Genomic DNA, 23066 nt, shown 5'->3' with positions numbered 1-23066 from the left:
CGGTTATCAGAATATGTGGCAACTGCTAATGCCATAGCCAGTAAGTGTCATTTCTAATCACAGCTCTAATCCATAGCAAGCAACAAGTTAAAACAGCTTTTACAAGAGATTCAAAATATTCCCCATTTTCAGCAAGCTATTCAAGTCAGGGGGAATGTTTCCTGCCCAAGATAATGAATATTCCAACCATAATGCAATTCCTTTTGACTTCAGACCTACCTGCATGGCCAGGCAGATGGTGTTCAGCAGGATGAGGATGAACATCAAATATTCAAAATAGGTGGAATTCACCACATACCACACTTTGTACTGGTACTGGTTTTTGGGGATATATCTCCGAAGGGGGCGGGCCTTGAGGGCATATTCAACACACTGGCGCTGTTAAGAAAGAACAGGGAGCTAGATGATCCTTGTGTGGCAGAGTGCAGCCAGATCCCATGCACCCAAAACAAATCCTTTTGGGGTTTTTATGTCCACAGCATCTTTGTGTGACCTCGTATCCCCCCACAAAGCTCAGATCTTCCCCAGAGGGCTAGATCTGCGCTCCAGGAAGATGACAATTAATTTCAATGGGTCTCCTCTAAGTAACAGGTAGTTGACTACAACCCAGTATGTGTCTACAATAAGATGGTGGTGGCTCAAATATGTTTGCATTTGGGACCTGCAACAAGATGTTGCATTGTATATTCACATTCTAACAGGAATATTTCTATACAGCATTCCAGCCAGTCAGCTATGCCCTTTCTCCAGGATACTCCATTCTACTCTTTATTATACACCTGCAATCCTCAGGGTTCCTCCACCATGCTCTTGTTTCTCAGTGGCTCTGCTTTGACTTGAATCCTGTTGACACTCATCAGCTGAGTTTGTTATAAGAATATATTTTCATAACACTAGTGAGCTACAAAAATGCTATTTTCTCCCAAGAAGACAGCCACTGAAAGAAGGCTGAAGCGCAACATGGAATCTCTTGGATCTCTAAGCTGTTATATATAGGACAGAATGCAGGTGGAGTAGAATGCAGCTGGTAGGCTGGTAAGTGGGGCAGCCTGATGGGACCATGTATCACCAGTCCTCAAAGCTACACTGGCTGCCACTATGCCTAACTCAAGGTATTAGCATATAAAGCCCTAAATGACTTAGGACCCAAGTACCTTAAGAACCATATCAGACCCTATAAATGGCAACTGATAGGGATTCCATATTTCAAAAAATGAAAATCCGGACACAAAAGTTGTTGAGAGAGTTTTGAGCTATTTTAAAGGATGTCTATACTTCTGACATGGGTTGCCATACATCCGGATTTTCCCGGACATTAAAGCAATTTCTGCCTGAGTGCTGTTTCCAAGGGCCGAATCCCTCCTATGTCCAGAAAATTATGGATGTAGGGCAGCCCTAGGAACTGAGGCCTTGTTGAAGATGCTGCCACTGAGGGTGAGGGCTGCCTGGTTGGTGTTGATTTGTCATAGATATTGACCCATAACAGGACCTTTCTATTGGCCATTTCCCATTTGTGGAATGCCCTCCTTAGTGAGAGGAGTCTGTCTCCGTCATTACTGACTTTCAGGAAAATTTCAAAAACGTGTTAACTGCCCTGGGCTCCTTTGGGAGAAAGGGCAGGGTATAAAATCAAATATATCTCTTCACCTTTCAGCCAAAATTTCCCACAAGGAACGTTCTCTCCTCAGTGAACAGAACCATCAACTTGTTTAAAGATATGTGGCACCAGAATTTAGGCTTGTACATTAGCTTCTAGCAAAAACATTACTTTATCTATTAGAAGAATTTTACCTGCTAAAGGAATGTGTTTTATTTCTTTGGTCACACCATGGAGCACTTATATTACCTGGTTCTTGTCCAGCTCACAGTTCTTGTACTCCTGCTCTCCTTGCTCCTGAAAAGTGACGATGACGAAACCAACGAAGATGTTCATCATGAAGAAAGCGATGATGATGATGTAGATAATGAAGAAAATAGAGATCTCCACCCTGTGGTTATAAATGGGCCCCACATCTTCCATATGGGAATCAATGGATCGGTACAGCAGTCTAAAAAAAGGAGAGAACCCAAGACAGACACTAAGGGCACTTCCAGGAGCCCCTAGCTGCAGGGATTGGGTACACTGATCTGAGGAGTGCTTCTGTCCACACTAGACTCTGCAAATCACAAGGCTGACAGCAACGAGTATAGGAGTACCTTGAACTGTACAGTCTGTGTAACCAGTTTCAGAAAACAAGTATGGAAGCATCCCAAGATAAAAGAATGATCCCTGCTGTCATCCAGGATACTTCCTGAGCTGCTAGAAGCATGCATAAGAAGGCAATATCTGAACATGGCATTAGAAAGTTTCCAGGTTTTGGTATATTGAACCTGTCTTGTGAATGCTTCATTAAGTGTCAAAAATGAAAGTCATAATCTCTTGTAGAGCTTTTGAAAAAGGGGGTGAACTAAGACGATATAATTTGTTCATGCTGATGCATTCTCAAGGCTCCTTTTGAGTCCACCAAATAAAAATGGTTTTATGAATTAGCCTTATGTACTCACTCTGGCCAGCCTTCAAATGTTGAAACAGTGAATAGGGCCATCATGGCAGTGAGGACATTGTCAAAATCAAATTTGCTGTTCTCCCAACTTCGAGCCAGGATAATTGGTTGAGATACTTCTCCATCCTTGTAGGTGATAAAATTGCCCCTGTTGGGAGAAGGAAGGAAAAGGGAGACACAAATATACAGCAATGAATTTTTTGCATTAAATCCAGTTAATATGGAATGCTGATCAGAGATGATGCACTCACCTGCACTCTGCTTCTGTTTGCTTGGAGCTATCAGTGCAACTATATAGTTTGCCCTGGATGAGGATAAAAACAGAAATCACCATTAATTACTGATCACTGGTTTTTAGTGTCACATGAAAAAAAAATGCTTTGTGCTTTCTTTATCTATTAGCATTTTAAATGTTAAATATATGTAGCTATTGCTCTGCCCACCGCATTCTGTTCAGACCAAGGCCATATCTCTTTCCTTATATTGATTGCCTTGCATTTGATTTTTTAACTAAGTCACAGGGCCTGTATGTGGGACATCACAACACAGATGGGTTAGAGTAGAGTCTAGTTAAGTTGGCGGTGGTGGTAGTTGTGGGCACCAGTCTGTCTAAGAAGACAACAGAAGGGTGTGCCTTTAGGGGTAAAGTCAAACCATTTGAGGGTTACAAGTGCCTGCTGTGGCTGTAGAGACCAATATGGGAGAGACAGGTTTTATTACAGGTGGGACAGAAGGAGGTATCCAGTTTTTCTGCTACAGGTACACCATGGTGTTTCTACTCTCTGCACTCCTCTCAGTGGTCATTCCTCAGCTGTTCACTGCTGTGGATACACAACCTGACTGTCTGTCTCTAGGCACTGTGATCACCTACAAGTGCTTCCCATATGACAAGGTTATTGTTGCCAGCCTTCCTGTCACATTTTCAGACACCTTCATAACGCAGTTAGTCTGCCAACAGGCCTAGTACCAGAAGCCAGCTCTCCATAGAGCATGTGCTTGAGGATGCTGAAATCTTCCATTCTGTGTACATGACCAAGCCAGTCTAGTCGTCACTGAGACATTAAGTGTATATATGCTGGGAATGTGGGATTTGAGAGAGCACTTCTTTGTTTGAGATTTTGACCTGTCATGTGGTGCCAAAATCTTTCTGACACAGTGCATTTGGAAGGCACTGAGGCATCACTCTTGGTGGGTTTAAGTTGCCATTGACTCACTTCCATAAAGCAGCAGGCTCAACATGTAAGCCTGGTAGACCTTCATTTTAGGTATTGGTCATTAGCATCACATTCTCCCATACTATTTTGGAGAGGTGAGCCTTTGCTGTAGCTGCCTTGCCAATACACTTGTTCAGCAGTAGTTACTGCAAGTTTGAGGTTTTTTTTATATTGTTCTTTAAAACAAAAATGTGCCTATATTGAAAACTTTCCTTTGCATCTTTAAGAAATCAACTTTTTAAAATGGTTGAGCTCATGCTCCCATCACAGATCAACAGATCCTATAGAAATACATTGTGTTTACATTGACTTAATTTTTTGCATTTACTAATTGGCCAAGGAATATATTCTTTAGGCTTGTTTTATTCCCAAACTTGAAGATGGCATAAGACTCAATATCTTTTATTCCAAAGGCAAATCATTTTAAATTATGTGGTGCACCTACTGTTTCAGAGACCCTTCCCTGAATTCATAACTTTTAGACATCCTTTGTTGAGGGGAAAGGTGAGCCACATCTGCCTACCATATTACATGCTCTCCCCGCTGCCTCCGTTTGTTCAGTAAAGGTCTGAAGGAATATCCTATTAAGTGGAACTGTTGCAGGGGGCACAGTGATGGTGGAGCAAACATGCACATCTCTATTCCCCCTGCCCCCAATGTGTTCAAATAATGTACGTAGATGTTTCTGAAAACAATAGGGGCATTTGAAACATGATAAAAATGTTTCCTGGAAAATGGCTGCAAAAGGGAAGGAATCTGAGCTAGGGTTCACCAACCTTTTTGGAACAATGGACACATTTTGAATTCTGAGAAAGTCCTGTGAGTGCCAGTCACAAAATGGCTGCTGTGGGGGGCATGGCATAACTAAAAATTAAAGAGCGTACAGCAACTGTTTCTTCACACACACACACACACACACACACACAGCCAGACAACCTCATGCTTGCCATGGGAAGTCACCTATGTCCTTCTGGTCCTGTCTATGGATATCTCATAATGTTAATCTCACCTCCCTCCACACACAAAGTAATGTGGTTGTTGTCCAGTAACAATAGGAAGCATTCCTCGGTACCAGGAAAAGTAAACAAGGTGGTCACAGCACACACTGTCTCTCTTGCACACTCTGACTACACACAAGTCACAGACACATGCATCTCTCCCACACACTAATACACTTCACATACCGGTATACACATCTACCTCTCCCTTTCTGGCCAAGTGTATCTTTCCCTCCCTCTCTAACGGATCACACACCACACACACCTCTCTCCCTCTCCCACACCCACACACTGCATACATCTCTTGCGGACCACATAAGCCTACATCTCTCTCCCTGTCCCACACACACAGGCCACACACACCTCTGCCTCATTCTCTGCCCAAGTGCATCTCTTTTAATTGCACACACACAGAGAGCATACTTGGGCACTCCCTCCTGGCATTCAGAAAAATCCCTCCATAGGTGATGGAAGTGCCCATCATTAAATAAAAATAAAAATACAAAGGGGCCACTAGTCCGGCCACATGAACCCTGGATTGGCAATCCCTGGTCTAAGATAACAGGAAAGGGAATAATTTTGGCTCAGTCCTAATTCTAAATCTTGATCCAAAGATGAACATCCAGACACTCTACTTTACCAAGTTTAAGGTAACCAGGTAAGTCACTTTAATATTCCTGTGAGACAATACTGAATATATGCAGAGTAACAGGCTATGCTTCACCCCCCCCCCCCCGACACTTGCAACTTGTTTTCCAATAACTAATGAGGAAAAAGTGAGAAATAGGTTCCAGGGCATATACCTTGAACAACTGGACTCCAATGCAGGCAAACATGAACTGCAACAGCGTGGTGACAATCACAATGTTCCCTATAGTACGTATGGCTACAAACACGCACTGAACCACATGCTGCAAAGAAAGACAGAAACAAGTGAGTTAAATGGTTGCTTTTAAAATGGTTTTAGGATTTGATGTAAATGAATGAATGAATTAATGAATGAATGTAATCTTATTATATTGCCATCTTCCTGTAAGTCCACATGGTATCTATGAAATAGAAAAGGAAATCCATGGTCTGTAGACTGTGCACTTGCAAACAAAACGCAAGTGTCATTATCCTCGCTATGCCACAATAGGTAGAATTGTCTGTCTTTCCTACAACTGGATGACACTATGTCTCCAAAGCAGTGGTAGTTGTGGCAAATTGAACCCATGAGCTGCATCAGACCCCAAAGTGTGTGTGTGTGCGCGTGCGTGTGAAGGAGGGAGGAACAGTTTTTGCCCCATCACAGGATGGCCAAGTCCACACTGGCTGGGATCCTGAGCAGTGCACAGGAATACACAGATCCTTGCAATACACAGATTCTCCCCTGTTCTGTAACACTGCTGGACATGCTGCAAGTCAAAAGCCAGTTTCCAAGGTTCTGCCATATTCTAGGATCATAAAGAAATGGAACCAGAGTAGAATAGCTCTCACTGAATTCTTTGAGACAAAGTAAGTAGAATGAAATCTTGGAAAGATGTTAAGATGGAGCAAAACAAAATTTTACCCCAGCAGCTAGTGTTAAACCCACTCTAGTGATGCCCTTAAGTGTGCCCTCTGCTTTCTGCAATAAAATGGCAGGCTGTCATTAATGCATATGAAGAAATGAAAAGTACAATGTTGCCTTAAGGGCAAAATCAGCTTTCACCCACAATGAACCCTTGGTCATTGTCTATGCACAGCAAAGATATGCATTATATCCCACTAAAATCAGGAAAACCAATTTATTCGTTTGTTTGCTCTAGAGTAGTGATGTAAAGCCACATAAAGCAATTCAACATCTAATCTTTGTATGTCTTCTAACCTTTAATCCTTTGGCTCTGTTGATAGCCCTCAGTGGTCTGAGCACTCGCAAGACTCGTAGTATCTTCACTACATTGATGGCACTAGATCTGGAAAAGAACAGCAGTAGGAGATCAAGCTTTACAATTCTTGTGGGAATGATCTATGGACTAACAGTGGCCTTTAGTTGAAGTTCAATGTGCATTACAACTTGTAATTTATGTCTGCTCAGAACTCGAACCCAGATCTCACTGATCAATACTACCCCACTATCTGCAACATCATGCTACCTTTCTTCTAGGTTGTTCTCTTCAGAAAAAAGTTTGCAGAATATATGACTAGCATTAACAAAAGACACAAAACTTTCCCCATAGCATTTCCATTGACTAGCTAGATACTGTACTATAGAGACAAAAAATGTGGCAACATGGTATACCTATTTAAATAACCTAAAATACATGCAATTCAATTTGTGATAGAAGAATTATATGCTGTGGTATACTTATGTTTTTAAATCATTCATAAACCTTGAATGTGACATCTTATTATTTAATAGTTTATGGGCCCTGGCAACAGTCTTTGTTCATTTGATTGCTGTATATTGCAAGGCAGATGTACCATGGTGGCTAATGAAGGTGGGAATATTTCACAGTAGCATTAACTTATTCTTTTGACATTTATATTGTCTCAAGCCTTAATTTTGAATGGAATTATGTGCTTTCATTTCCTTTTTCTGCAATTTAGTAGTCTACTAGTTTAGATACCAGGGGGTAGGGGAAGGACCTGTTGGCTGCTCTGTTGTTGAACTGAATACAGATTATTGTATTCATTACAGAATACAGAATATTGACAAAAAGGGGAAAATAGGGACTCCTTTGGACGGAACAGGCTGCCAATGCAATGTAGACATATTACAAAAATGGTGCCAAGCTGCAGTCATCGCAGGGCAGTGTAAGATAAGGATGCTAAGAAGCACTTCACCAAAATGCCAATTCAGAGAAAGCAGCATGTCAGTTGTGCTTTTAAAGGCACTTCACTCAACCTACAGCTTGCTTCTACCTAGAACTAAGTACTGCAAATCCAGTATAGATACAGCTTAGTCCCTGCTGACTTCAAGAGGCTGATAGACCTGGGTCAGTATGTTAAAGAGGGAACTTTCTTGCTGTTCTATAATCCCCTTTCTCTTAATTAGGATTATTCATTTCACAAACTGCTTGTGTCCTTGTTACCTCCCTCATCCTGCATTTCCATGCCCCCTCTGTCCCCTTAGCAAAAACTATGATCCATGACAGAGCAATCTCTTACCAAGAATATTCCAATCTTCTCTTTTCTGGTGTTTCTCATCATCTCATCTTGGTCCCCTAATATCTATCCAGCATTATGCTGAAAAACCATTCATCTCTCTCATTACTCTAATCACTAGACAGCCCTTCTTAAATCCTTACAGTTTTCCTGTCTGCTACCAGATCCAGCACAATCTACTGGTCCTTACGTTAAAAGCCCTTTATAGTATTGTTCCCTCTTCTCATTCTGATTTATTTTCCTGATATGTTCCTGCCCATGACCTTTGCTCCTCCACTTCCATTACCTTCAGATATCTGCAAGTCTCTTGTTCCCTCAAAAGACTCCCCCCTTTTATCACTTGATGTCCTGTATGCTTGAACTGCCTCCCAGAGTATCTGCGTGAATCCTTTTTCTGTCACTTCCTTCAGGTTTGAAACACAAACTGATAAGGTCTGAGTGAAACCCTCCTCAACACGCACATTTTCCATGAAGCTTTTGGTCCAAACCCCTAGTTTGCAAGTCTTATTGCAGCTACGTATGCTTTCAGATGGGGTTTTTATATTGCAAATGCGTCGTGAAGGTCTGGTTTTTCTGTGTGCACATTTGGTATGTTAGCTTCCACACATTCCCTTTTTTTTCCAGTCATGGATATGCATTGATATTTTGCCACTTGCTGTCCAGACCAGTGGAAGGAGCTTGACAGAATGTATCTGGAATGTGGGTTCCCCCACTCCCCTCAGTCACTCCTCCCATGCTCTCCAGTGGCTTCTTCTGTTCTGAGCATGCATGCAAGTGTACATGCATGTGGGTGTACAGGTTTTTTTAAAAAGAAATCACAAAAATGCAAAAAGGAAATGTAAGCCTTAGTTGCCATTTTGCACAATGAAAAAAATGGAGAAGGGGGTAATATCTATTTCCATTTTATAATAAATTAAATTAATAATAATAATAATAATAATAATAATAATACATTGTTTATCTGTCTGGGTTTCCCAAGCCACTCTGGGCAGCTTCCAGCAAATATAAAAAACATAATACTGAGGTCTTGCATAAGTGTGCTATTTTGCTGATTTGGGACCTTTGCCAGACATCCTTTTTATTGTGCATTTATAATTATTTATGTTCTTAAGGTGATTTGCACACTCAAAATATTTTGCCATGACCACCTGTGTGTTGTCTGAAGCTTCCAACAACTATCCCAAAACTGTTCATACACTGGTGTACACACACACACACACACAGAGAGCGCAATTCAACATCTACGTGTCATACAGTGATTTGGAGCATGGTGCCATAAGTAAACTGATGACATGGAACTCTTATCTGCCCATTTCATCAGAATCAGGAGAGGCTATGAAGGTGTCGGACAGGTATCTGGAAGCAGTGATGGACTAGATAGTGGCCAAAAAAAATGAGGCTGAATCCTGGTAAGGCAGAAGTGCTTTGTGTAAGTGGTTCCCATGTCTGATGTAAAACTGTTCTGGGAAGCGTTGTACTCCCCTTTAAGAAACAGGTTTGTACTCTGGGAATACTCCTGTATTCCAGATTGCCAATGGAGTCTCAAGCAGCTTCTGTGGCTAGGCATGCTTATGTCCAGCTTAGGCAGATTTGCCAACTAAGTCTGTTCCTGGATGGTGATAGGTTGACCTCAGTTATCCATGCTCTGGTGACCTCCTGCCTGTACTACTGTAATGCACTCTACTTAGGGTTACCCTTGAAGATGGTCTAGAGGCTGCAGCTAGTGCAGCATTTGGTGCTAGGTTGGTAAGTGGGGCAACATGATGGGACCATGTGTCACCTGTCCTAAAAGGTCTGCTACTGAGCTACTGGGTCAAATTCAATGTGTATAAGGAACTAGACAGCTTGGGACTCAAGTACCTAAAAGAGTGCTTCCCCCAATATCAACCAACTAGGAACCTATGATTGGCAGGCAGGGCCTTGTTGGAGCTGCTGCCACTGGGGGCTGCCTGGTTGGTGTTGCCCCGAGACAGGCCCTTTTCAGTGATGCGGTTGTGGAACATCCTCCCTAGTGAGGTGTGTCTGTTTCCTTTTTAAAATTGACTTTCACCTTAGTTCCATATCCCCTTCCCCACTCTTTATAAACACTAGATTTTCCCAGCTGAAAATAGCTCACTCACTGGATCCCAAAGGAGATGAGAGAAACGCTAACCACCAGCAGGTCCAGGATGTTGAAGTAGTTCCTGCAGAAGGAGCCTTTGTGAAGGAAAGCTCCATAAGCAGTCATCTGAAGGCAATCACAGGGAGACACAAACAAACTTTGCTGTTAGCGCTTGCCACAAGTTCTTGCTTAGAGCAGGCAGAGGAAGGAGTAATGTAACACTGCAGAATATTGCAAGGTTTGAAGTGCAAAGTTTCATTAAAAAAGAGGTGAAAGGAAGAGATAGTTTTCAGGGGGGAAACATAGGTAAGGAAAGGTTGCAAATAGTGTCCAGCCCTTTTAAGAAATGGTTTTTACATTGCATATTGGAAATTACACAGACTAGAAATTACGTTCTCCCATGTAAGCAGCTCCACATATTATCATTTATTTTTATCTTCCTCTACGCACTTCCTTTGGTGGAAGTTAGATGAATGATAGCAAGATGAAGAAGGGGTTTTTCCATAGTGGTCCCGTCACTGTGAAAGTCTCTCCCGAGAGAGGCCTACTAGATCAAAGACCCAGCAGTTTTTAGTAAGGCTGTCATTTTTTTAAAGCATTACACATTCAGGCTGAATTGAGTATTAAATCACTGTCTTACTGTTATAGTTTTGTCAATATAGTTCAATATAAATTAGATTACTTAATACTAGCATCACATGCCTGCAAAAAAGGATATCCACACTGGTATTTACAAAAGTGATAACTGAGGTGGGTCTGAAGCAAAATTTGCAACCTCTTCCAGTTTTGGAACACTTAAAATAGTGGTTGAGAAGTGTTATCTAGATCAGAACAGAACTGAGCTCTCCAATGATAGCTTTTTCAAGTAACATTTTCCTCTAGAGAGCAAAAAGTCAAATGCCAATACATACTCTTTCTTATGTATGCTTCAGCAGGTAAAGAAATGCACAGAATCTATAACTGTAGCAATTATATTCACTGAGTCCCCTCTTCATTTTTAGATTATCCATTTGGTAATTGGAAGTAGCTGTATCCCTGGCTTTTTTGTCTGCTTATTTTGCATTTATCTATTGGACCATGGCAAACCCAAAAGACCCAACAGTTAATTTGTTGGGTAAGTTTATTGTTCATATATAAAGATATAGCTAGAAATATATAGAAAGTCATGACTGATTGCAATAAGGAAAACATTACCTGCAAAACAGACTTCAGTGTGACCCCCTTATGTTTGAATATACACATCAGAAATAAGAATGGTCATACAAGAACACTCATTGGAATGTGAATAACCAACCACCTTTGCTGCATTCCTGAATTCCTGCAACAAACCCAGGGCATTTTCAGGCCAGAAAGCCTAGCAATTTCCAGCCAGTTCTTATCAAAGTTGTGCTGATGGGGGTAGGAAATAAATTAAATATAAAGTCATCAAAAACCAAATCACATCAGGAAGAACTGACTACTAATCTATCAGACAGAAATTATAAAGGAAGTATAAACTCTGCTCTTTGAGTAGAATTTATATGAAAATATATAGTTGGTTGGGGGAAGGGGGGTTCTTGCCATAACAAAGGTAGTAAAGATGCTTCTTAGGGCTTGATTTTGCATGGCAATCTTAAAGGAAAGGAGGAGACACCATTGAAATCAGAATGGGAAGCTCTGTTGAGTTTCAGTACCATACAAGGTGTGTTGTTTATCTATCCCTGCCAAGAAATTCATTGGCATAGCAAATTGCTGCATAACTTGGTTGCAGCTTTTGTTTAAGGCAGTATTGCCACTGGAACTTTTCTTTACAATTAACTAGTATCTTTAAAGCATGGAAGTTGATAATCTAATTCCTGTGGGATAAATAGGCAACTTGCAATTGGGGATTGTGTTTTATACACTTATGACCTTTCCATACTGTAGTTAATTTTGTTTGTATAGTCAGTACTGACACAGGGAATGTACATATGTGATAGGGGAAGGTCTAACGACACAATTCGTTAAATGTGTTGGGTATGGTGTCACCCCAAGTTTTTTAATCAATACAAAGTGGCAAGGGGATTTTCAGCACATGGGGTGGCAAGGTTTAACCTTTTCCTCCCCAGTTATGATTTGTGTTTAATATTAACAATTAATGTGTAGTTAGGCCCAGAGTAATAAGTGCTTGAACAGTGCCTATGTAAATTAGTGGAAGGAATGAGGAGTATGATATTCTTCTTTGCTGTTTGTAGATCTATGTCCAAATTTAATGGGTACACCTATACATTTAGAAAGACGAAGTGTTCCTTAGTTATTTTTTAAAATATTAAATGAGTGCAAAGTGTAAGAGAGCTTATATTTTCTCTGCAGTCTACTTTGTATCTGAATGTTTTGGTGTATTGTCAAGTAGCCTCTTGGGTTAGGTGTCATCCTGGAGGAAATCACACAGGTGCAATTATTAACTGAAATGAGGCAGCATAGACTTGAAAAGTAAATTATGCATTTAAGGAACAGGTCTTTTTGAGAAGCAGACTCTAAAGTTAAGTTCCAACTTCACAAATTAACCAGTAGGTACTAAAATGTCTGAGTGGATTAGGGAATTGTCACATTCAGTGAGTGGCAACAGAAGCAATTCAATGCTATTTTCTCTAAGTTTAAAGGTTCCATACATAGGACAGGAGCACATCTAACATTAGAGAGGAGTCTTAGGTGAATTACCGGTACTGCAGAGAAACTGTGGTGGTGGGTGGGGAAGGAGTAATTAACCAGTGCAACACTCCAAACCACTTCACCCTCATGCAAGGACCCAAAGGAGTTTTTACAAGCATATATATATCTTACATTGCAGTAGAAAAGTAACAGGCAGGGTAAGGGTTAAATGCCCCCTTCCTGCTTTTCTGTGGAAAATTCCCCATTCCTGAAGGTGCTTTCCCTAGGAAAAGCAGCAATTGGGGATGTACAGTGGTACCTCTGGTTAAGAACTTAATTCGTTCCGGAGGTCCATTCTTAACTTGAAACTGTTCTTAACCTTAAGCACCACTTTAGCTAATGGAGCCTCCTGCTGTCGCTGTGCCGCCGGAGCACGATTTCTGTTCTCATTCTGAAGCAAAGTTCTTAACCTGAGGTATTATTTCTAGGTTAGCGGAGTTTGTAACCTGAAGCGTTTGTAACCTAAGGTACCATTGTAATGTGTAATTTGACTCTTAGTCACCAGCTTTCTAGGGTGTTCCTCTATTCCTCCATTAAAGGCCTGACCAATCTAGAACTGAATGCAGTTCAGTTGGCCTGCCAGGAACTTGGTAATTCCTCCCTCCCACAGTTCCAGACAAACATTAGTGGATCACCATTCATTTGAGGTGCACAAATTTTGGCTAGGTATGCCATACATTGGTAGGCCTATACTGTTGTGTAGATATTCTGCTACCTACTCCCACTTAAAACAGAAGAGCACAAAATAGTACAGATGTCAAATAGTCTGCAGTGAGAGAAGGGACTATTTATGGCCTACACAGGATGTTTCTTGTAAGACATATTGTTTTGTGTAAGTTCTCACAAGGAAGACTCACCAGAAAAATTCATCTTTTCCCACTGCGATAAGCAGGTATTACTGGCTACAGTGGTGAATACATATTGTGTTCCATGCCATAAGACCTTTTTTGGGTTAATTATACATGGCAAGGAACTAAACAATTATATGAACCAACGGGACTTTAATATTAAAATGGAACCATTTTTGAAAGCACATACAGTTACTGCTGAGCTAGGAAGTATGGCCTGTCTGTGGAGATCACACTAGGGATTTAAAGCGGTACAAAAGACAAAGCAAAAGCAAGAGAGAGAAGTGTATTGCTCAGATTGGTTACCTTAAGAATAATTTCTAATGTAAAGATACTAGTGAAGACATAATCTGCATTGCCTAGGATCTGAAAAATAAGCACAGTTGGGTTAGTGGTTACTGAGCGTGGCCAAGACAAAAACAGGCGTGTGTGTTAGCGACAAATAGCAGCAGAGAACTAGTGGGCTCATGAGTGAGAAGATAATGGAAGAGAAGATGGGGACTTTACCTTCAGAGCAATTTCAATGGTGAAAATGACAGTAAAAAATATATCAAAATAAAAGAGAATCTGTAAAACAAAAGGGAATAAGGGGCAGGGGGAGTGGAGATCTGTGAGTGACCACTGCAAAAGCAAAACACAATTCAAAATCAGAAAGCACAACTGTTTTGGTTGGAGGAGAGGAGGAAGGGGGCAGAGAGAGGAGCTGGCTTACAAACACTTCTTGGTGAAGGCAATGATCAGGCTACAAGCAGCACATTTAAATGACATGTTTCTTTTTTCACTATTTTGCCTGTCAAACACGAGAAATTTATAACATTTCCCAAATTAAACTCCAATCAGAAAATATAAATATATGTGATTTCTGGCAGAAAATGTGTAACTCCTTTCCCTATTAACACTTTTTGCTCAAGTTTTGATCAAGTACCTATTACAGTAGGAGTACCTATTGCAGATAAATAGGAAATGTGTTTTCAAGCTGCTTTGCAGTGTCTGCTAGTTTATTTATTCAATTGTATCCTGTTCCCAGGGTCAATAAGAAGAGTATAGTAAGTACTTTATGTTTCACCTCTGCAGTACAAAAAAGCCCAAGAGTTATTGATCAAGCCTATGTTGCTGTAAGACAATGTTCAGAGAACCATCTCTTGAAATATTTTCTTTCATTTTATCAGGTTTACAATCTCAAGCATACTTGCCATTCAAACCAGTGAGACTAATTTCTGAGTAAACATGGGTAAGACTGGGCTGCAAGATTCATCCTCGCTCCATTTGAACTGACCAGGAGTTATAGCGGGGCTGCTACTCAACATTATGCAAATGAGATGCCAAAAGAGCTCTTTGTTAGAGTAAAATCTTCTGTTCCCTGAATACTGTTAACTACATTGTTAGAAGTACAATTTGTGATTGTGTTCCTCATGGCTGCCTTAACTCCACTGTTAAGTTTGATTAAGCCTTACAGAGTTATCGTCTCTAGAGTAGTATAGAAACTTCATTACTTCACAAATGAAAAGCCCATTGGATAGAACATTGTTAACCAAGGCAGAAAGACAGGCTGGGTCACTCAATTGATCTTTCATCCCAAATTTAAGCTTTATGTGCCCATTTCTGTTCCAATGCAATTAAAGATGAGTGAATTGAAGTTCAGTTTAGTATAGTGCCATGTAAGTCTGAAGCTACTTACATGGCACTAACTAACACAATAGTTATTAATTTACGGTTGCCATATTTCAAAAAGTAAAAAACAGTTGTTGAGCGTTTTTTAGGAAGACCCAAAATACCGTGATTTTTCGATTACGCGTGCCTAAACAAATGTATGGCAGCCCTATATTAATTACTGTCTCTAAATAAGATAAAAAGTTAGCCTCTTTTGGCCTTTTAAAGAAGAACCAGTGTGGAATAATGCCCCCCCCCAGTGAGAGAGGGAGGGCAGGATCCATACTGGGGTCAGAATATGGGGATTAAAAATTGCGATAGGGCTGAAAAGTGGAAACGTAGTTGGGTGGCATTGTGTAACTGCTAGAGAATTGGGGGGGCAGCAGGGGACGAAGAAGGAAGAGTGGTGGACAGGCTGTGATAGAGTGGGAGTGGGGTGAAAAGTAATAATGGGTGATATTTTTTGACTGATTATGATGGCCTGAAACTGGAACAACTTATGGAACTGGCTGATTCATCTGGGAGACACTGAGTCCAGGGGAGGGGGGGCTGAATTAGATTTAAGTGTTTAAATGTTAATAGGATATAAGAAGTAATATTTGAATTTATGGAAAGTTTTTGGGAATAAATTTTAGGCTAAGGGGGAAATAGAAGATAGATGGATGGGAAAATAAATTTAAATTTGGATTAATTGATGAATTATAGGTTTAGGATAGTTGATTTTTTTTAGAATAGATATAGTTGAGAGATAATGAAAAAATGTTTAAAAGGATTTAAGTTATAATATGAAAATTGCTTAATTTGGATTAAAAAATGGACCCAGTGTGGGGGGAATTGAGGAAGTCCACAATGTCAAGTAAAAATGTTAGAATTGATATGTTGTTGTTTTTTATGGTTGTTTTTTTTGCTTTTGCTTTCTGTTTTTTGTGTGATTTTTTGTATTTTGTTGTGTTTGAAAATGAATAAACATTATTTGGGGAAAAAAGAGCTAGCCTGTTTTATTCTTTCACTGAATGTGCAAAAGGTAAAAAGTTAAATGCCTGACAATGCAAATAATTTACAACATTTATAAAAGTTTAACTATATAGCCAGTGGTGGAGCTACATGCTCCGGCACCAGGGCGGAGGGCAGAGAGCAGGCGGGGGCAGGACTGATGCACGTCCCAGGGGGTTGATGTGCCACCCACAGGGGTGTGGCGCGCATCCGGGGGGCATGGCATGCCGCCTGCAAGGGCAGGGGGCACATTCTGGGGGCGGGGCGCGCTGCCTGCGAGGGCAGGGCACCCAGCACGGCCGGGGGGCAGCCACGACAGAACCCCACTGGGATCGCACTGCCGGGGGCGGTGCTCTCCCTCCGCACTCCTCTTCCTCTGCCAGTATACATAGGATGAAAATCTCTAGTCAAGTCTAATTCACCAGCATTGCAATCTGTATTACTCCTATGGCATGTGATGCAGTACTCTTTCAAAACAACTCCATATTAAGAACTTGGGGAATGGAGCCCAAGTGGAACTTGTTAAGTTGTGGATTAAATCTTTCAAAGGACAAGATGGTTTCCAATGTAACTTTGATTTACTTCCAATAATTAAATTGGAAGGTTTTTTGTGTGGATGTTAGGTAATGCTGATTGTACAATTGGATTCCTATGGGCCACATTCACTGATGACCTCTAACAACTGTACCCAGATCCAGTAATCCCAATGCGTCCAAGTTTAACACTCTGGTCATATTTGGTTCACAGCTGTTTTCTATCCTGGACTGGTATGACAATTAATGCATCTATTTTTTTTCCTTCTTAAACTTTTTTCTTTTATTCTTCAGTTCTGTATTTTGTACTTTCATAAAGGGATTGCTGAAGTGGGGTTAGGGTATTCCATGCAAATTTTGGGGAGGATCCAAATATTTTGTGAAAACATGTTTTGTTCCCTCATCTCCAGCTCTGATAGTCCTGTTAAGAGATATGTTTCCATTAACCTAAAGTTTATTATTTTGAATGCAGCTTCTATGTAACACAAAAACACCGGGAGCTTTTTAGTTTACAACCTGGCTTATTTAGCAATACAGTTACCCTAACATCATATTGTGCTATTCTACTTTTAAAAGATAGTTTTAAGGTAGCTTCAGTGGAGAGCACTATGCTTAATGGGGAGGAAAATCTTGCAGCCTGTTCTTATGCATATTTATTCAGATGTCCCACTGAGTTTTACTCCCAAGCAAGTGGGAATAGAACTGATGTTTTAAATGCTTACATTTATTAAGTTCTTTATGTGAATGCTTGTATCTGCAGTTTCTGAGCACTAATATTAGACCACTAAGTAACATTTCTTAGGCTTTTACCATTTTATTCAAAATTCCCCAATAATGCAGCATATGAAATAACAAATGCAAAAAAAACTATCTTCATGTTATGCCTACCAAAGCCCAGTTAGAGAAACATTAACATACTGTATACTTCCTGATTCATATTGATTACATTTTTTGGCAGTCTGAACTCAAAGCGGGCTTTTTTTGAATCTCATGTCTGACTCGCCACTGTAAAGAGTGCAAACTCAATAATTTGTTTTTCTTTTTTGGACCTTAAGTAAGGTCCTGCCATAACTCAGAAAGAAGAACACTCCAATGAAGATAAAAGCATTATCTTAGAATATGCTTTTGAAGGTACTTCTCCATCCTAATGTCCCTTTTCCTTATTTGCAATATACATCAAGGTTTGATATACATTACCCCCCCCCCCGAGTCAAACAACAAAAAGAAAATATAGTCAGAGCAGTGGGTATTCTGCCTCCCAGCAACTCCATTATAAAATTTTGTGTCCAGCATTTAACTTTGTAACTTGCATTTAACTTGTAATAATAATAATTTTATATATACCCCACCCTCCCTGGCAGAGACCGGGCTCAGGGCGGCTAACACCAAATATATAATGCATTAAAAACACAAAATCAAACTATTAGATTTTAAATACAATTCAAAATCACATTTAAAATCAAAATAAAATTAAGTGGGAACCCACAATTCATAACCATAGGAGTAAGGAATTAAATGTTCACCAGGCCCGGGCACCTGTGCTGGTCCCATATGGGCAGACTGAAAGAGCCAAGGAGGCCACTTACATACAGGGTCGCATAGAAAGAAAGAAGGGGGTCAGACTGGGCCCAGACCAAAGGCCTGGCAGAATAGTTCTGTCCTGCAGGCCCTGCGAAAAAAATGTCAAATCCTGCAGGGCCCTGGTCCCTTGCGACAGAAATTCACCATTTATTTAAAAACAAAAAGAAAAATGGAGGAGGGGCAGGGAAAAAATATATACAGACCAGTCACAGAAAAGTTTTTCAACCTGAAAACTCTTAAATGATAGATTAACCAGGAATTGCTGTAAGCAGGTTATGAGTGTTAATTTGGATGCACCCTTAAAGAAATATGTAGTAAGCAGGGGCACCAGCTATAGGGGGAGGAAGGGGCTTCAGCCTCCCCCCCCCCAGCGTTGAACCCAACTCAGCGTGTCTGGTAGTAATTATACTGTATACTGAAGTATCTGAACTAAGTAGCACAGCTTCTGGTAACCAGAATATGGGTACAGTGGTACCTCTACTTACGAATTTGATGCGTTCCGTTTGATGCGTTCCGAACGCACATTTGTAAGTCGAAAAAAATTGTAAGTCGAATCCCATAGGAATGCATTGGGAGAAAAAAGTCAAAGCAACCCTATCTAAAAATTCGTAAGTAGAAAAAATCCTATCTAAACCGCATCCAAGATGGCGGACGGAGCTCCATTCGTAAGTACAAACATTCGTAAGTAGAGGTACCACTGTACCATACTTTTCCATGTATAAGACTATGTTTTTTAAATCCAAAATCATGTTCAAAATTAGGGGCCGTCTTATACATGGGTAGTGCATTGTGGGGCTGTGGGATAGGTTGCTGCCGTGAGTTGGAGATTGTCATTGGTGTCTGCTGCAAGGGCTGTTGTTGATTTGTTGTCTCTGCGGCAATTCGGCGGTCCATTTGCTTCTGTTTTCAGTGATGGGATAGAGGAAAGGTTGCTTTGTATATTTCTGTGCAATCTTCCCCCAAAAAAGCTCAACAACTTTTGGGAATCTCCACCCGATTTTCTTAATTGTGAGTCCCCAAAAATAGGGGGCATGTTATACACAGAAAAGTATGGTATTTAGTGCCTTCACAATTTGCTATAGTGACAAAATTCTGCACCCCCTGCCGCTGCTTGCCATCTCTGTGCCATTTGTTCATTCATTCATTTCCTTGCTTCCCTTCCACCTCATAAACATTGCCCAAACAAACATCCAAATGCCAGAAGCCACATAAAATCATGGCAAGTCAAAATGTGAGAGCTTCAATTGTGTAATTCAGTCTAAATGTAGAGATTTATCAATGAATTTGGGGTGCAGTCCGCAATAGCATGGACTGCTATAGCTATATTCAGTGGTACCTCGACTTACGAAGACGATCCGTTCCGCGGCCGTCTTCGTAAGTCGAAGTCTTCGGTTGTCGAAGCAACCAGCGCGCGACTTTGTGCAGGTGCCGCTTTGTGCACAGGGCGTGCGCGGCAAAAAGACTTCCGGGGTTGTTGATTTCGGAAGTCGAAACCTTCGGAAGTCGAATCATTCAGTTGTTGAGGTACCACTGTATATCTGTACAAACATGAAGCTAGTACAGGCAGGGGTGGGGATTGGATAGGTTTTCCTCAACTGACTGCTGAACATTCTCAACAAGCTGTGAAGGATCGAGGAAGGGTGGGAGGCATACTTGATTCCGAACGGAGGTATGTCGGACAGGGTCCTCAGCTGCTAGAGAGATGCTGCTGAGTAAGATGAAAAAGAGGATCAAGTTGGTGAAAACGTTATCATTAACAATGCGGTGGCAGTGGACCCGAAACCTGCAGAGAGAGAGAGAGAGAGAGAGAGAATCTTTTTCTGTATATATTTTTTCAAATATACAAATAAATACATAGATAACAGACACATGTATTAATAACCACTACATAAATCAAATAATATCAGACTTAATAACCTTACATCTCTACGTATAAAAAAGAAAAAAGAAACAAACAGAAAAAAGACAAAGACAAAACAAAAACAATATACTGTAGGATTCTTCCATTCAATACTATGTGATTCAGTCCTATAGTGGTATTTCTCATATATGATACCTTTCCATATGGATTTAATCTCTTTGCATATTTTAATTGTTGTGGACTTCCATCTACCTCATAACGGTTGATTTTGATTTAACCCCCCCCCCCCAATATTTAATATTTTCACCTCATCTTGGTATGAGAGAGCAATGTATCTCAATGTACGGAATTTTTCCAAACACAACCAAATCTTAGAGGTGGAACCTTGTTTCATCAAATAATTACTGAAGCATTCCCACTCTTTTTTAACATTACGTACTGACTTATTTCTTATTGATTCTGTCATTTTGGGAAGTTCCAAGTACTCGCAGAGTTTTAGTTGCCATTCCTTTCTTGATGGAATATGCTCACTATTCCAATACTTTGCCATTAACACTCTAGCTGCTGTTACTGCATAGAGAAATATTCTTCTTTTCACTTGGAATGTTATTTGCTAGAATCCCTAGTAGGAATGCTTCCAGGTTTTTATTGAATGAAAACTTTGATTTTTTTTCATCTCCTCGCAGACCGTATCTCAGAATTTTTTGATATCTGGACACGTCCACCACATGTGGAAAAAAGTTCCTTTGTGAGCTTTGCACCTCCAACATTTATTGTTGTAACTTTTATTTATTTTGGCCATTTTTGAGGGGGTTAAATACCATCTAAATTGCATTTTCATGGAATTTTCTTTGATGAAATAACATGCTGTAAATTTTAGATTTTTCCACAACTCGTCCCATTTTTGTAATTCTTTGGGGTGGCCTATATCTTGCGTCCACTTTATCATTACTTCTTTTATTTCTTCATCTTTAAAATTCCAATCTAAAAGTAACCTATACATTTTTGATAGTGTCTTCCTATTATCTTGTAGTAGATCCTTCTCTCATGCTGATATTTTACCTTCAAATGCATTCATTTTTAAAAATCTTTTTCAAAAGTTGCATTTAACTGATGGTATTATAGCCAGGTTATTCCAATCTTTTTAAGTTCTTCATAATTGATTTTTTTGTTATTCTAACAAGTCTTTATACACTGGCCAATTATCATCCATATTCTTCTTGTGGATAGCAATTGCCTCCACTGGTGAAAGCCACCATGGAGTTTTGGGTTCTAAAATTATTTTGTATCTTTCTCAAACTTTGTATAAGGCTTCCTTACTACAGTGGTCCCTCGACTTACAAACTTAATCCCTTCTGAATGCACATTTGTAGGTCGTAAAGTTCAGAAGTCGAAACACGGTTTCCCATAGGAAAAAAATATTCGGAAGAATTCGTAAGTAAAAAAAACCGCATGTAAAAATTCGTAAGTCGAAACAACTGCATTTAAAGCCGCCAATGGTTTCCGTTCGGATGTAGAAAAATTCATAAGTGTGTGGCCATTTGTCCCATTCGTAAGTTGAAACCAACGGATGTTGAGTAATTCGTAAGTCGAGGGACCACTGTATATGATTAAGGAACCCTCTGTGGTTTTTCACTTTATTGTGTCTCAAATAACCGTTACAGGTAGGTAGCCGTGTTGGTCTGGGTCGAAGTAAAATAAAAAAATTCCTTCAGTAGCACCTTAAAGACCAACTAAGTTTTTATTTTGGTATGAGCTTTCGTCTGAAGAAGTGTGCATGCACACGAAAGCTCATACCATCCAAAGATGTTATCCCACCCTTCTATGTCAAGTATTTTGGTATTTTTGGTATTTTTTAAAAAATATTATCCATTATTTGAGCCAAACAAAGCATGTTGCTTCATAATATAATTTAAGATCTGGGACTGCAAAACCTCCTTTGTCTCTGATTTCTGTTAATAATTTGAATTTTATTCTCTGTTTTTTACCTTGCCAGATCTTTTTGCCAATCTTTGAAACATTTCATTCCACTAATTATTGGTAAGGTTTGAAATAAGAAAAAAATATTTGGCAGCACGGTCATTTTAATTATTTACATCCTGCCCCACACTGCCCCAAATCTCCAAATTTTATTTTTTTTATTTCTCTCCATTTTTTTACACAGTTGTCTTTGTATAAGTTTATATTTTTATTCGTAATCCAAATGCCCAGGTAATTAACTTTATTTGTTATTTTTAATCTGGTTTTATTTCTAATTCTCTTTTTTCTTTTTCACCCATGTTTTTCACTATTAATTTGGGTTTACCTTTATTTAAAGCCTGAGACTTTCCCAAAGTCGTTCATTTTTGATAATGTTTCTAAAATACTCTCAGTTGGGGTTTCGGTAGTTATGATGACATCATCCGCAAAGGCTTTGAGTTTTATAATATCTGTTACCCAAATTGATACCTTTTATTTTGGGTTCATTCCTTATATAGCTATTCATAATGTTTCTAATATGGTGATAAACAAAAGAGGCGATAATGGACAGCCTTGTCTAGTGCCTTTTTCAATATTAAATGTTTCCATTATTTCATTATTTATAATTAATTTGGCTTTCGGGTTGCTGTATAAATTGCTTTGAGTCCACAATTTATTTTATTACCTCATTTCATTACTGTCACAGTGGCCTGGGTGGGCTACTTCAGAGTAACGACTCCACACAGCTCTGCATTTTATCCTTTTATTGGTGCTGTGTATTTACAGTGCTGAAAACAGTGCTATTTACAGATAGTGGTACATGTTGTCAGTCTTCCGCAGAACCTCCGAATGGCGGTTCGCGCGTTTTCCTCCAGCAAAGTAATCTTGGCATACTGAATCTCCTCCCCCGGCGCTTTTTACGCAATTCCGGAGTAGCTGGGATCGGCCTCTTTCCCACCGTCTCCCTGCTTCCCTGTTCCTTTCCC

The 23066-nt window shown here is 40.0% G+C and overlaps 1 protein-coding gene and 1 long non-coding RNA gene across 17 annotated transcripts in view; one reads left to right on the top strand and one right to left on the bottom strand.

The window, feature by feature from the left end:
• Window positions 1-15536, top strand: part of LOC118090939 (uncharacterized) — a 123505-nt gene extending 107969 nt beyond the window's left edge. The window contains exon 3 of the long non-coding RNA XR_004693342.2: window positions 14673-15536. This is a non-coding gene — a long non-coding RNA (uncharacterized LOC118090939). The remainder of the gene's footprint in view (window positions 1-14672) is intronic.
• The window catches only part of CACNA1C (calcium voltage-gated channel subunit alpha1 C), a 550248-nt gene that overhangs the window by 95366 nt on the left and 431816 nt on the right, over window positions 1-23066 (bottom strand). For all 16 annotated transcript variants that reach the window (XM_060279995.1, XM_035127322.2, XM_035127323.2 and 13 more), the window contains 9 exons: window positions 19914-20043; window positions 14011-14070; window positions 10005-10111; window positions 6605-6692; window positions 5559-5666; window positions 2795-2847; window positions 2545-2691; window positions 1847-2048; window positions 220-378 (listed from right to left, as the gene is read on the bottom strand). In XM_060279995.1, coding sequence (XP_060135978.1) covers window positions 220-378; window positions 1847-2048; window positions 2545-2691; window positions 2795-2847; window positions 5559-5666; window positions 6605-6692; window positions 10005-10111; window positions 14011-14070; window positions 19914-20043 — 1054 coding nt within the window. The remainder of the gene's footprint in view (window positions 1-219; window positions 379-1846; window positions 2049-2544; window positions 2692-2794; window positions 2848-5558; window positions 5667-6604; window positions 6693-10004; window positions 10112-14010; window positions 14071-19913; window positions 20044-23066) is intronic.

The sequence above is a fragment of the Zootoca vivipara genome, chromosome 10 (genome assembly GCF_963506605.1).
Source record: "Zootoca vivipara chromosome 10, rZooViv1.1, whole genome shotgun sequence".
Classification (NCBI taxonomy): Eukaryota; Metazoa; Chordata; class Lepidosauria; order Squamata; family Lacertidae; genus Zootoca; species Zootoca vivipara.
Note: the sequence above shows the minus strand (reverse complement) of the source record. Positions and strands in the feature narration are given on the sequence as shown.